The sequence below is a fragment of the Ostrea edulis genome, chromosome 4, assembly GCF_947568905.1.
Source record: "Ostrea edulis chromosome 4, xbOstEdul1.1, whole genome shotgun sequence".
NCBI lineage: Eukaryota > Metazoa > Mollusca > Bivalvia > Ostreida > Ostreidae > Ostrea > Ostrea edulis.
The window spans coordinates 90,968,989-90,984,987 of NC_079167.1; the positions used below are offsets into that span (position 1 = coordinate 90,968,989).

The 15,999-nt window shown below is 35.7% G+C and overlaps 1 protein-coding gene across 1 annotated transcript; it reads right to left on the reverse strand.

The window, feature by feature from the left end:
• Positions 1-2: 2 nt before the first annotated feature.
• Positions 3-15,894, reverse strand: LOC125668487 (uncharacterized). The gene is made up of 15 exons (XM_048902701.2): positions 15,764-15,894; positions 13,407-13,494; positions 13,206-13,300; positions 11,332-11,465; positions 11,041-11,139; positions 10,575-10,727; positions 9,516-9,674; positions 7,980-8,093; positions 7,588-7,716; positions 3,429-3,533; positions 2,958-3,116; positions 2,665-2,760; positions 439-970; positions 249-328; positions 3-157 (listed from the first exon to the last, which is right to left on the reverse strand). Exons 1-15 carry the CDS (start codon positions 15,831-15,833, stop codon positions 71-73), a joined length of 2,100 nt encoding a protein of 699 aa, XP_048758658.2. The 5' UTR covers positions 15,834-15,894; the 3' UTR covers positions 3-70.
• Between the last annotated feature and the right edge of the window lie 105 nt (positions 15,895-15,999).

The following is a 15,999-nucleotide window of genomic DNA, read 5'->3' on the forward strand; positions in this document are numbered from 1 at the left end:
TGTTTACCTCTACAACATTTTATTGCATATTTTTAATCAATTAACAAGTTTATCTGGTTCTTAAACTCAATCATCTCCTCTTATTCTTTACATTTGTAGTTGAGTAAAAGTGGGTTCCAATTTTCTTGCTACGAGCCTCTCTTTCTAATCTGCGCTTCTGAAAAATGGAAAATCAAAGAAAAAAGGAAATCATTCATGGCAATCAGTATTGAAAAAAGACTAAACTTCCAAACTTGTAAGCACCTCACCTGTTTACTTGTTAGTTTTGTCTGAGGAGAACCATTCTCTTCAGATACACTACCTCCGTGTTTCTGAGGACTTTTATCCACTGTAAAACATATCATCCATATTGAATATCAATTTACTGTCCACACTCGTTACACGAACCCAAGAAAAGCAGTAACATTATCCTGATAGTACAACACACCAGTCACCCACCTGACTTTCTTTTCTTTTTATTCTGTTGGCCACCCTCGTCCACTACGGTGAATTTTCCACTGGTGGAGTGAGTAGTCAGTATCTGCCCTGCCGTTCTCTTCCTCCCCTTCTGTTTGGACTCTATCACATCTCCTGACACTTCCTCACCAGGCTGCAGTCTCTCGGACACACAATCATTATCTAACTGTTCGTCTGCCGACTTTTCCGTACTATATGACACTTCATTGTCTTCAGCACTGTCTGTTTTCTTTCCCTTTTCTCTGGTGGACTTTCTCTCTTCATCAGCCTCCTCATCCAAATCATTGTCCTTAGCCTCAGCCTCAAGATCCGAGTCATCTTTACCCTCCACAGCAACAACATTCTTAATGTCCTCTTCCAAAAAACGTGGCTCCACACGAATTTCTGAGAGGTTTTGTTGAACCATAGGCAGTGTTTTCTTCTCCAATTCCTTTGGAATTTCTTCCTCTTTCGTTGATTTCTCTTCAGTTTGGGTTTCAATGCTAGGAACTTCACTTGAAGTTGATTCATTGTTCTATATAAAATGCACACACTACATGAATTTGTTGGTCATATATCATTAACGCATTTAAAATTGTTAAGGTTATAAGCTTGGTTGCACATTTCTAAAGCTATTGAAAGGACAACTCATTTGAAGCTCTTTTGCACCAGAAGTTAGGTACACTCATTTCCCTAGTAATTATATTTAAGACAGATTTACAAGATGTACAGGAAATGTTTTTGAAATGACAGCAATGTTAAATCATCGGTAAGTGTATGTACAGTGTATATGCTATTTGCAATGGAAAGAAGTAACTAAGGTTTTTATCTTGGTTTTCATACTCCTAGATAACATTAAAAAAAACCTGTACAGTAATGACAAATCTAAAGTAGGAGTTCAGTCTCCAGGGTGGGGCTATATGGACCATATAGTGAAAGTCTATTAATGCTTAAAAGTCTTCATCACTCCTCAATACCAAGCACAAAAACTGTGAAGTTACATGCATGTGGGCCTCTACCAAAAATGTGCACTGAGGGTTTAAGTCCCAGGGTGAGGCTGTACGACGCATAAATCGAAACTGCATAGCATCTGTAAAAATTTTCTTTACACCCTAAAGAATGAGCCCCCCCCCCCCCCCCCCCCCCCCCCCCCCCCCCCCCAGTCCAGGGCAATGATTTACACAATTTCAGTGTACAGTGCCATACGAAACAAACATTTAAAAAATGAACAGCACTTTTGAGCTGTTCATGGTCAATATGAACGAATTTGGATTTGAGGCAAATTCTGTGAATTGCGCTATTCATTTCTTATGTTTATATTCATTTACTAAATCACCGTTTGTTTACATTGCTTCTATTTTGTTGCATAAAACGAACTCCTAGCCTCTGTCACAGTCGTATTGTGACGTACGTCAACACATAGACATGACGTCACACTTCGTCTCACCCTGCCTTTTATCAACATTGCACGGTGCACTGTATTTTGGAGGTAGGAGACTGCAATATTGGGATGATAATCCATGTAATTTCACAATCTTAATCCGAGGTGCGACTTGCGAAATCCTTGTAACATATGTTGTATTTTTTCAAATCATTATGCTCTCTCAGTCGCGTGTTTTAAACTAGTTCATAATCCGTTCATATGAATGGATTGTGTCATGCGCTGACATTTTGTAATATAAATATATAACTATGCACTCAGTTTGAATGCTACATGTAAATATTCAGGAGTAGAAAAAAAGATTTTAAACATTAATTGCATTTTCACTATATGATCAATCTTATCAAAATTAGATCCTTTGATCCTTTTACCAACCTATTGCTAGCGATTGTAGGTGAGTGAATCGAAGGATTCAATTTTAATTAGAATTACTACAAGACCCATAGAGTCCGATTTGAACTTTTGATCCAGGGGGTCATGAATTTCGCAACGTTGGTAGATACTTCCACGTTTATATGGCTGTGCATGCCAGGAGTTCAGGAGTACATGTTCAGTGCATTTTCACGAGCTACACTGTACATGTATATGATCCATTATAGCCTCACCCAGGAACCTGATTTTTTCACACAGAGGTCATGAATTTTCAAAATTTTGATAGAGGCCCATGATCTCAGTATGACAACAGATCGTGACACACAGACAGACACACAGACATGGGTAGCAGTACATGAAGGTCACCCCAAAGGGAATCAGGTGATCTAATCAACAATATGAATTGTCCTACATACTTCATATCCCGGAGGTTTTACAAAATAGGGAATCTTTCCTCTCTGCCAGTCATTAAGAACCATCTTTGCCACTGTTCCTAAGTCTGGGTCTCCACCCTACACAATAATTATAACATAGAACAGTAAATCATTAAATTACTATCAACAATACATAAATATGTCATTCTCAATAACCCATGAATTTGTACCATTGGAAGGTTCCTCTTCGACTTAATTGAAAGTGGATTGGAATTGTGCTAGAATCAAAGTAAAAATTTAAAGCATACTATCTCCAGTGGCCTGACTCTCCTTACCTTAAGAAGTTTCCCAGATTTTTTGGCTATCTGTTCCAAGAAGTTCTCGTGACATGTCCAGTTGTCGATTTTGTAAGTTTTCCTTATATATTCAGGTCTGACTCGCTCTAACAAGGCTGGTATGTAGTCCTCTGGTGCCTTTACCAGTTCAACTCGAACCTACAAATCATTACACGCTTGAACAAACAATCAATAATCTCCCATCTTCCATATGCTACCTCAATGGAAAATTCTACTGGGGGTCCACAGATGCTAAAGTGAAGTAACATGAGAATATGTTCTTGTTCTGAATATAGTGCATGTACATGATTAACAATATTTGTAAAAGTTTGTTAGCAGCTAGCAACTTTGTGTTTGTTCAAATTTCAAACTACTCCACTAGTTTAGTTGGTCACAGAGTCACTAGTTTATGATATCCTCCATGTTCATTAAAGCATCTATAAAGTGAGATGTACATGTATGAAGACTTACCACCCCTTTCAGGACAAAGTCTGTGGGTGTGGCTGCCGAGGGGTACACCACACCCGGACAATCCACAAGGTATATCCTCTTCATAAGTGTCACATACTGCCACACCTACAGAGAAAGACACGGGCTGGATGGAATTACAATCGCCTACAACTAGACTTGTCCTAATGGGACTAATACCCCCTGCAACTTATATTGTCCTAATGGGACTAATACCCCCAGGATTCAGGAAGCCTCTGACCCATGTTGGTACATATCTAAAATACATGATGTGTTGTGTAATCAAAACCCAGAAAGACAATAAATTTCAACATCATCAAAGATTCACTGAAATACAAGTTACAGGCTACACTAAATTTCTTTGACCTCCATTTTTATCAATACTTATGGTGTACAGGAAACGTCACAAGTCTACGTGAGGTGTTTTTATCAAGGAGCCTGTTTTCTGTGACACTGATCATCAAACGCGACAAAAATACTACAAGTTGTGGAACTTAAAGGACATATCTCATGTTTTCAAAGTATACAATATTACATGCATTTTGTCTTCTTTATGCTTATAGTAATTAATTCTAATAGTTCGTTCGCCGAAATTTTGCGATAATTAACCACAATACAGACTTAAATCTAAGCCCCGATTTCAAAAAGTCAAGTTAATTAGGTAGGTAGTCACGTGGTACTGTGACGTCACATGCGCCCTTCGGATTGTGAAAGTACTGCGAGATATTATTAAAAACTCAACTTTTAGGGGCCTAATTAATTTACCATGGGCAACATTTAAATTGATGTTGATAAATTGTCCGAGTTTTATATGTGTTCGCCACCAGTGCACACATATAACGATGTAAATACCCAAATATAGCGAGTAAAGCGTGTATGAAATCGCCAAAATTGTGAGTAAATAATGTTTATATGGGTCGCTGTCTACAAACTGTTTGGGGATGTTATTCCTTTATACATCTGTAATTGGCGCTGTTTTTCTAAAATAAACAGTGCAATCATTATTTATTTTTGGATTAGACAAATTATGATACGTTAAATTGTTGACAATTAGGCCCTATGCCAAGCTATTGTCACGCGTGCATTTTGGGAAGAAAGAAAAAGACAACACACACACAAATCAATAAAAATATTCAAATTTAAAGTGGTAATCACATTATTTTATTTTGATAAAGCAATCTTATTACTATTTTTGAATTGTGATCTGCACGTCTTTAGGAAGTACGAAGTGGGAGCACGGCGTTATAGCCTACTGGCGCACTCAGGATGCTACGAGTTCAATAAAGAAATAATTTTATAATTCAATTTAAAGTTAGGAAATACAATATTCTATTATTTGTATAATTAAAAGTTCAATTATTTTGTATCTTTATTTTTTGTTGTTGTTAATCTACCAGTTGGTAGAAGTTACATTGTATCGTCGATATATGTTGTTACAAGGTGAAGGTCAGTTGATCCGAGTGTGTATTGAATTTGAAGAGCAAAACAGAATGTATGCTATAGGCCTACCAGTGCTTATAGCTTCGATATATCCATTTTCTCGCAGTTTATCAGGGTCTCTGTCCAAGCGATGTTTGAAAGGGTGACTGTGTGTGTTTTTTAAGGTAAAGTTCTTGCTCCAACAAAAAAATTATCCACGTCTTTTTTCTCGTACCTTCCTTCGAAAAATTGAAAAATACTCAGTCTAAATCCTTTCTACCGACAACTAGTACACCCGAGCACGGCACAAAACATCTTAATGCATTATTATTTACAAGCCGTTAATGTGACAATTGGTTTTTTGTCGATTAAATCTAATCTGTTTATGAAATGGCTAATAGATGTTTTCAAACCCGAGGGCGCATATGACGTCACACAAAATGGCGCGTAAACTAGCGAAAGAAAATATGCATATCGCAAGATTTGAATTTCATCGCTTTCAAACTCGAAAACTACGCAAAATATTTCATTCAAAACACATTTAAAGTAGTTTTAGGCATAAAAAGAGTTAATTTTGCTGAAAAAATGAAAAAGTTTGGAAACATGCGTTGTGTCCTTTAAGAAATATCAGCCATCACATGACAAGTGCATAATACAAGCTGTCAGAAGACAGAATAGCTAGTCAGGAAATGTGACTCTACTAACCCTACCTCCCTGGGTTCAAAATATATAACAAAGGTTAAATGTTTTGAATAGTAGGTCAAAGTCCAAGGCTACTAGGTCAAGTCTTGGTACATGTACCAAATGAAAGACCTGGTCATGAGGAATCTGTATGTGAAATATCAAAGACCTATTCCCATTGGTTCAAAAGATATGGCCAAGTTAAAGATTTTTCCTCCAGAAAGTGTGACACCAACACTGGGGTCATGACAAAAGCTCTCCAAACGGTTGTCCAGGCAAGCTAAAAACGAATTAAGGCTTACACTATGCTCATGTTTAATATCTGTAATAGGCACACAACTTAAGACAAAAGGTCCTAGCTTAAATACTGTGACAGGAGGCAGATAGACAAATCAAAGTCTCTGTGTGTAAAATATCAAATTCCCAACAAGAGTACTGGAAACATTATATAATCCATCACAAGCTTATATAGGGTCACTATAGGGTATTTTTATTTTAAGGTGTTTGTTTTCTACGACACCAATTAGCAAACACAGGAAAAATATCACAAGTTATAGAACTTTACAGGTAGTACAGTGTATCAGCCATCATCAAGCTGTGACATACTTTCTTTCAAACGTATAAATAATTGAAGTTAGATGGACAAATTAGGTACGGTCTTCTCCAATATAATGCCCAGATTTGTACCTTGGAGATTTTGGCATTATAACTGGTGTGGCTTTACATAGAGGGAAGAGCAGTTGAAGGAATTTAACCACGGTTTAAGGAGGTATACTACTATATCATAGCGAGGAATGACTGTACTGTTTAAGGAGGTATACTACTATATCATAGCGAGGAATGACTGTACTGTTTAAGGAGGTATACTACTATATCATAGCGAGGAATGACAGTTGAAGGAATTTAACCACTGTTTAAGGAGGTATACTACTATATCATAGCGAGGAATGACTGTACTCTCTAAGGAATTTAACCACTGTTTAAGGCGGTATACTACTATATCATAGCGAGGAATGACAGTTGAAGGAATTTAACCACGGTTTAAGGAGGTATACTACTATATCATAGCGAGGAATGACTGTACTGTTTAAGGAGGTATACTACTATATCATAGCGAGGAATGACTGTACTGTTTAAGGAGGTATACTACTATATCATAGCGAGGAATGACTGTACTCTCTTTTGTAATACATGTATTTCCTCAAAACTGATTAAGCCCAACAATCTGTACAGTGTTTTCAATAACATTTTGAATAGAAAGAAATAATTTTAAAATTGCAAGAAATCTAATCTTGGTGAGGGGCCGAAGGTCGCTGTCCAAAAAAAAAAAAAAGAAGCATTTCATGATAAATTTTCCGCCCTCTCTGTTGCCCCTTATTTGAACAAACTCGAATCCCCTTTACCAAAGGATAATGTGTGCCAAGTTTGGTTGAAATTGGTCAGGTGGTTCCAAAGAAGAAGATGAAATTGTGAAAAGTTTACGACAACGGCAACAACAGACAACGGAAAAGCTCACTTAAGCCTTTGGCTTAGGTGAGCTAAAAAGGTTTGTGAGAGAGGATACTGGCAAAATGTACAGAAATATAATAAAAATAACTACAAATGGCTACAACTATCAAAAGTGAACAAATTGATTTTAAATTACCATGTACATTGTACATACTGGTACTGTAGGTTTACATTGCATACATTTCCTTCAAATCTTTTAAAATGTAAATGAACAGCTTCAGAAAAAAATCTCTGGATAAAATACATCCTTGGATGGACAAGACACACGCACAGACAAAGTGAAACCCATATATTCTTCCCAAAAATTTGTTGGGGGTGGGGGTGGGTATATAAAGAAAGGCAATAATTGTCTAGCATTACAAAAAAAATCCCTGTCATACATTGTATAAGAATAAGTATTGCCACCACATAATCCTAAACTTACTGAAGGAAACTATGTATTAAGGATTTATACATTATAGTATATCAAGTCAAACATATATCGGTAACATTTCAGCCGAGGAATCTCTTCTATTCGCATAATTTTTAAGGAAACCTCTAGAGCTTGGATTACCTTTGTCTCGCCTGCTATAGGGGCTACCTTGCAGACCTTCTTTGCTCGTAGACTGTTGATGATGGAACTTTTCCCGACATTTGGATACCCAATAAACCCTACACTGATCTGCTTTTTATCTTTGTGCAGCTGTTGATAAACATATATAAAGATGTATACTAGTAGTTCAGACATCAAATACAATGTATGTGCTGTATACGGAGTGAAGTTTGGCTGTACACTATTACAAATATTACACATATTTATTAAGTGATAAATTTGCAAAACCCAGTAGACCTATACATTTTTTTTTTTTTTTTTTTACGATTCTGTCAAATAAAGTATAAATAAACTAATCTTCTTATTCACATAATTCAATTAAAAAATCAAAAGGTCCAAGCTCATGATCTAACCTGACTAAACTGTCTCAATAAATTGATGAGGGCCCCTTTTCCAAATGGATTTGTGATACTGGCATGGAAAGCCATTGTTGGATGCTCCTGGGAGAGAATTGCTACCCATTTTTGCTGAAATAACAATACAGATGTGTTGTCACTATAAATGTAAGAGGCACTAGCATACAATGTTCAATACTAGAATCATTTTCACATTCACTTCTTGACACACTATGGACACAATTTAAACATGACTGACTGTGATATTGTATAGACAGTGTTAAAACATGACTGACTGTGACATTGTATAGACAGTGTTAAAACATGACTGACTGTGACATTGTATAGACAGTGTTAAAACATGACTGACTATGACATTGTATAGACAGTGTTAAAACATGACTGACTGTGATATTGTATAGACAGTGTTAAAACATGACTGACTGTGACATTGTATAGACAGTGTTAAAACATGACTGACTGAGATATTGTATAGACAGTGTTAAAACATGACTGACTATGACATTGTATAGACAGTGTTAAAACATGACTGACTGAGATATTGTATAGACAGTGTTAAAACATGACTGACTATGACATTGTATAGACAGTGTTAAAACATGACTGACTGTGATATTGTATAGACAGTGTTAAAACATGACTGACTATGACATTGTATAGACAGTGTTAAAACATGACTGACTGTGATATTGTATAGACAGTGTTAAAACATGACTGACTATGACATTGTATAGACAGTGTTAAAACATGACTGACTGTGATATTGTATAGACAGTGTTAAAACATGACTGGCTGTGATATTGTATAGACAGTGTTAAAACATGACTGACTGTGATATTGTATAGACAGTGTTAAAACATGACTGACTGTGATATTGTATAGACAGTGTTAAAACATGACTGACTGTGATATTGTATAGACAGTGTTAAAACATGACTGACTGTGATATTGTATAGACAGTGTTAAAACATGACTGACTGTGATATTGTATAGACAGTGTTAAAACATGACTGACTATGACATTGTATAGACAGTGTTAAAACATGACTGACTGTGATATTGTATAGACAGTGTTAAAACATGACTGACTATGACATTGTATAGACAGTGTTAAAACATGACTGACTGTGATATTGTATAGACAGTGTTAAAACATGACTGACTATGACATTGTATAGACAGTGTTAAAACATGACTGACTGTGATATTGTATAGACAGTGTTAAAACATGACTGACTATGACATTGTATAGACAGTGTTAAAACATGACTGACTGTGATATTGTATAGACAGTGTTAAAACATGACTGACTATGACATTGTATAGACAGTGTTAAAACATGACTGACTGTGACATTGTATAGACAGTGTTAAAACATGACTGACTATGACATTGTATAGACAGTGTTAAAACATGACTGACTGTGATATTGTATAGACAGTGTTAAAACATGACTGACTGTGATATTGTATAAACACTAATTAAACACGATTTACTATGACACCATATGGACTTTGTTTAAACATGACTTACAGTAACCCACACTGGTATTAAGTCCACTTTATTCAGCACAAAAATCAAATGCTTATGAGTTTTCTCTTTCTTCATGTATCTCTCTATCTGGTAACAACGTGTGCCTAGTGGATCTCTGGCATCCAACACCTGGATCACCACATCAGATGAATCTATCACCTGTAAAGGAGTAGACGAAAGAAAGCATTTATTAATAAGGACAGGAACAAAATGTCATTAAAATCCAATCTTCAGATTACCTGTTTATATAAATACTAATACGGGATATCGGAACTAAAAATTTTGAAACTCTTCAGAAAAAGAAGTTGCAAAAATTATGTGTCACTTGGGCAACTCTTGTACATACAAATTGGTGATGGCTAAAGACAACTCATTTCTGATACAAAAATATCTGCCTGGTTTGAAGATTATTTTTCAGAATGTTGCAAATGAATGCCCTGGTACCAAAACATGATATACATGTATTGGATTAAATTACTGAAGTTTGGCAGCGGAGACAAAACAAAAGATCTCCAGACCCCCCCCCCCCCCTTCCTGACATCGCGTTAAATTATCACATACATTTGTTATTAGTACATGCAAAGATCGATTTATTAGCTGGTCACTTGATATAGTTAATAGTAGCGGTGAATGGTAGTGTAAATGCAAGATTAAATTGATGGAACTCATACATGTACTAAAGGATACCCCCCCACCCCCTCTATGATTTAGGAATATGAGCAGAACAGCTTTTCTTGCTAAGATTTTTCATATTAATATAACGGGTGCCACTTTTTTTTTCTTCTTTTGTTTCCCACCCCTCAACTTTCAAATATGACGCTAAACTGTCCCTAAACTCACTATATCTGATAGTAAGTAAGTTACATGTGCTTGTTTACTAAAAAAGTTGCCCAAGTTCAGGTAGAAAATGTGATCTCGTTGGACATACTAAATATCGAAACCGGGACGGAATCGGAGACGAAATAATGGTTCCGATATTCCGTATTAGTATGGAGGTAATGAATAAGATTTGTTTTTAATTTTATCCACAGTATAATCATCAAAAACAAAAGCAATTACCTTATACAGTTCTCCCCACACCCTTTTGGATTGACCAGCCTTGAATATGACCTCTAGTTTTTCATCTTTGAACTCTGGTGCCTCTGTGACAAGGTCATGGTCCTTTTCTGATGAGTAGCTGTCAGTTGCTGTCGTGGCTTGATCAACAAATGCCTACCAAGAAATTGAATTACGATTGAACGATCCACCTATATCCAGCACTTGATATGATTCAAATGAAACTTGGGAGTGTATCTGGGAAACATTGTTCATGTTTTGAGTGCTTCAAAGGAAGAAAAATTTGTACAGTAAAACACACTTATAACACACACGTTTATAACGAATTCACACTTATCGTGAAGTAATATTTTATTAAAGGAAATTAAAATTTTTTTTATTGGATATAATGAAACTTGGTTATAACAAATTCTTTTTTGCTGGCCCTGGCGGTTTGCTATAACAGTGTTTTACTGTATCAGGAACTAACCTGCATATCTGCAGTTTTCAATTTTGGTTTCTTCCTCTGTGCTTTTTTACCAAATGTTGTATCATATCCTTCTGTGTCCAGCAGGTGGACTTTAGCATACTGTATTTATCAAGAAGACAAGGTTTTATCAGTTAAATTACACATGTTGTGGAAAAAAAACCCATTTAAAAACATAAAAATATGCTAATATTAATTATCATTTTTTAACTCTTCAAATCAAAACAATTCCTCAATTTTGAAAACAAGCAAACTGGAGTTCACAGCTACATGTACTAGCGAAGAAAATCCTACCTTGGCTGTCTCGTTGAGTAGTGTTATTGGGAGCTTAGTCTGTTTCATTATAACTTTATAGGGGTCCTTTTTGACCTTGGCCATCTCTTCTTGGAAAGTTTGTAGTGCATTTTGTGTTATCACCCTGGTATTGCCTGCATTACATGTATTAAAATTTATACCAAGTATGCCTGGAAACTTGCTAGTTAAGGAAGAAATAAAGACTTCCAGTGGTATAAAACTGTTTAGCAAAGACCAATACTTAGACTACATTGTAAATCAGAAAGCATCATTTACAGTTCTGATATCATGCTGCAGTAATTACTTCCAATGTTGATTACTTATACCTGGTATCCCAATAGGAAAATAACACGAGCAGAATTTTGTGCTAATAATAACAAATTAGTGTGTTTGAAAATCATTCTTGATCACATGGTGTGTTAAACTTACATGAAAAGTGACAGCTGTCACGAGTGGCCATATCATTATACGCTGTATAGTAATTCATTAAAACTTTCATCAGCTGCAGTATTTATTAATGTACATGCACATGGGCCTAAGCTGACAAATATAAAGCCATTGATTTAATCAAATCAATGTTACATAAACAAGTGAAACTGATGTGAACTTTAAAGGGGCATTACATGTAGCTTTCAACTAGGGTCTAGGGTCACGGGAAAACTTTTAAAAATTTGAACCATGATTAAAATGCTGGAAAGCATTAAAGAAAATAGCTGATTCCTACTACATTTATTAATCAGGTTGTTTAGCAATACATAGCTTAGTTGGATTTTTCCTGAGTATTCCCAAATATTTTTCCTGACAGAGTGATATCTCTTCACTGAAATTCATAATCACCTGTCCAGTAAAATCAAATTCCAGCCACATCAGAAGATCGATCAAGATCCTATTCACTCCGAAACAGAGGGGTGTAAGTTGATAAGTTAATGCAGCAGGAGTGTATTTTTTCTTTGAAAAAGTCATCATTAAAATTTTACATAACATGAATTTTTTGATTTAAATATTTTTGTGGTATATATTCATCTTTTGTCTTCGTTTTACATAAATTTGAATATTTAAACTTAATAATGAAAATACCCGGGCCTAATCATCTGATTGATTCAAACTAATAAAATATATGGAAAAAAATTACAAGAATTTAAAAATGAAAATGATATGTACAAAAACTTTGGTGATATATACATATACAAATTTTGCTAGAGTTATCCTTAAAATATATTGAATGTGAGAATTGATCACAATATTCTCTACATCTACAATCACAATTTAGTGTTTTATCATCGAAATTGACTGCAGAACATATATAAATTTGATATGCATTAATGTATACATTTAAAGGGGAATTTCAGTAGTTTTATGGGGCATATTGGCAATTTTTGGGAGCATTTAATTAAGTAGTCTGGGTAACGCAGAGGTAGTGCTCTCGCTTCTCACCGTTGTGACCCCGAGTTCGATCCCTGTTAATTGCAGTGGTTGTATGTGACAGGGTATGGCAGTCGCCCGCTCGGACACGTGGGTTTCCTCCGGGTACTCTGGTTTCCTCCTACATAAATGACCCCCTAGCACAAAACATCCGTGCATCAAAGGACCCCATTGGAAATAAGCTTTCGAGCTTTCATGGGTTATCCTTGGTATCTATGTACTATGCATGTTTGTATGTGTGTATATACCGAATAAACATTTATTTTATTTATCTATTAGTTTAGGTGGGGGTGGGGGGGGGGGGGGTCATTTTAGTAATTTCTGGAGGCATTTCAATAACCCATCATTACCTTGCAAAACAATCACGCAGAATAAACTGTGAAAATAATTTTTGCGTGTTAATACACCTAAATAAATTAAATACCTGTGTTTAGAATTTTTACATGACTTACCAAACCATCTTCTATTTGGTTCTACCCTAGCCATACTTCCTGGTGTCAACTTTGACTGAAATGGTGCAGCTTTGATAATTTTGCCTGATCTGTCCCTAAAATAGAGGGAACAGCCAGTGGGTACTTCTTCTAACAAGTATAAACAATGAAATATATGCTATAGAATATTTAAGAACAAAATGCATGTGTCATATTGCTTACCTCTTTGCCTTAAAATTCCGGTACATCTGCAGTCTTTTGATAGTAGCTTTGTCCCGCATATTGTTTTCCCCTGCACCTTTTGGGCGGTCTTACAAACAGAGACAATATCACATCAGTATAACAGTCATCTTTACTTTGTTGCGAGAAATGGTAAATGTTATTTATACATTCATTTTGATTTAAAGGGAAAGGCAACATTAAGCACACTGTTGCTAATATTATGAATAAAGTATTATTTACTGATATTGTAAATGACAGTCTTTATTCAAAAACAAAAATCCTTGTTTAACAATTAAATCAATATCAATCTATCATATATTTTAAATTACCTGCTGCTAAGAGAGCGGCCATTGATGTTTAATTTATGACGTCACACCGTCAGTTCCAGTTTATTTCATCAGCAGAATTGTAAACATGACAAGTCACGCACAGTTAAGTTTGAAGCCTTATAAATTTGAGCCTGTTCTTTCTCAAGAAGAAATTAAGTAAAGAAGACGTTCAGTCGAGTCACAGACCAAGCGGACGGTACACGTTTCTTCATACAAATGTCTCAACCTCAACTTGTCATTACACAAATAATGGATCCACAGTTTACATAGTATTTTCTTTTCAGATGACTTGGTTGGGTCAGGAATTTCGAGAGAAAAAACTTTTTTCACATCTCTCCTTCCCATTAGAGTAATTATCTGCTTGACAGGAAGGCATCAACCTATTTACAATGTATTTGTAAAATCTACCCCATGCACATCTTTGATGATCTTAGAATCTCATCAAAACCGGAACACACGGTGCGACGTCAAAATTATTGATTTTTGTGGTCTTGAATATAAAAGAGTTCCACAACATGGCAGGCCTTGGCAGCCTCTATAGATAGCGGGAATTTCAATTTTTAACGTTTTCAAATTAGTACTAAAGCTTATCTAGGCTGTATATCAACAGAATAGTATGACAAATAATTAATCCTACTATTTATCATGTAAAAATGTTTTGGGTTGCCTTTCCCTTTAATTGACAATCATGTTTTAGCGAGAAGATCCATAGGAGTTTGAAATTTTGTCAATAAAATGCACTTGATTGACCAAGCCATGAGCTATGCAATTAGCATAGCGAACAGGAATGAAACGCCGGTTTGGAGAAATCGAGAATTTTGCTTTGAACTGCTGCGCAATGAATATAACTCGTCAGTACTTATCACTAACAACATTTGCCTACTTGAATTTGACTCCTAAGCCCTCTCCAAAGCTGACAGTATCCACTTTATTTGATTTCGTGTAAACATTGACTTTACTGAGGACCCATTGCAATACGTCACATTCACTCCTGGCCTAACATTTTAGGGGTAAGGAGGCAAATTTAAGTAGATTTTTCATGCATTTCCTCTACATTATCCACCCTCGTAAAGTATTCACAGCATTTTTTTCCTTATATAACTGGTACCGATAAACGGTGCCATTCCCAATGCCACAAACCATTGATTTTTCCCAGTTTTGAGACTAAAAATTCCCAATTCACTTGCCAAAAACAGACCGCTAACATTGTCATTTACTTAGTTCGAAACGTTGTACGAGTTAACTAAAATGTTCACTTCTGGTATTACATCGAAAGTACGGATCATGGCATTGTGCATCTTCGCTAGCCAAGGGTGACGATACACGGTGTGAAAGAGGAATACCGTGTATCATCACCCTTGGCTAGCGAAGATGGGCAGTGTGTGCGTTTTGTAGAGCTACAACGATTCTAAAATGAGCCTACGATGATTCCTTATGTCTCACAACAGCAAATATTACCGTAAAAAAAGTTTGTAAAGTGATAAATACTTTTTGTTTTGTTCTATTTTGTTCTTTTCTTTTAGTTGAAATCATTTGCCCATACATTGGTAGAAAATTCCCAATTTGTTCAATTTTGACACTATTTTTCCCAATATTGAATGGGTACTGGTACCAGTACCAGTGGGTAGAGAAAAAAGAAATGCCGATTCAAATTTACACTCCGAAATTTGCCGTGCACATGCACATGATACATAAAACGACTGATCTGTTTAAAAGATGTGCCTTAATTATTGTTTATTTATATTTTTAAAAACAGGTAAAAGAAGCTACGTTAGTAGGTTTAAATACCTAGGTAGTCATTGGACTGGACCTGATATATAGTATATGGGTAATGTCAGCGATATTCGTCGAGGCTGGATATTTGGACTCATGCCTCTTCGGAATTGGAAGAGGCGTCAGCCCCAATATCCAGCTCGACGAATGTCTCGCTGAGATTAGTATGTAGTGTACATGTAGATGGCAAGTGTTCCCAACCCGTTTTTGGCTCGGTACACTGTGAATATTATTTTTCTAGAGTTAGATACAAACCTGGATTCATGCTATGTCCACTTTTGTTTATTTTGTCTTTCTTCATCTCCTTTCTTTTTGTTTTTGCCATGGTTAAAAATCGAGTATGACAGAAACCACGTTGTTGACGTTTTTTCTTAAACCGGAAATGGTATTTCAATTCATCAATACGTACGATAGTATTTCACATGTGCGTAATATTATATTTTTATCTTGTGTATTACGTTCATTAAATGTTAAATGTTAAAGTAATGTGT

Coding starts and splice junctions, on each gene's coding strand:
- LOC125668487 (XM_048902701.2), bottom strand. CDS start 15,833: ATGGCAAAAACAAAAAGAAAGGAGATGAAGAAAGACAAAATAAACAAA. Junction 11,466..13,205: donor ACCAAATAGAAGATGGTTTG/GTAAGTCATGTA, acceptor CATGTAATGCAG/GCAATACCAGGGTGATAACA. Junction 971..2,664: donor TAAAACCTCCGGGATATGAA/GTATGTAGGACA, acceptor CATTTTATATAG/AACAATGAATCAACTTCAAG.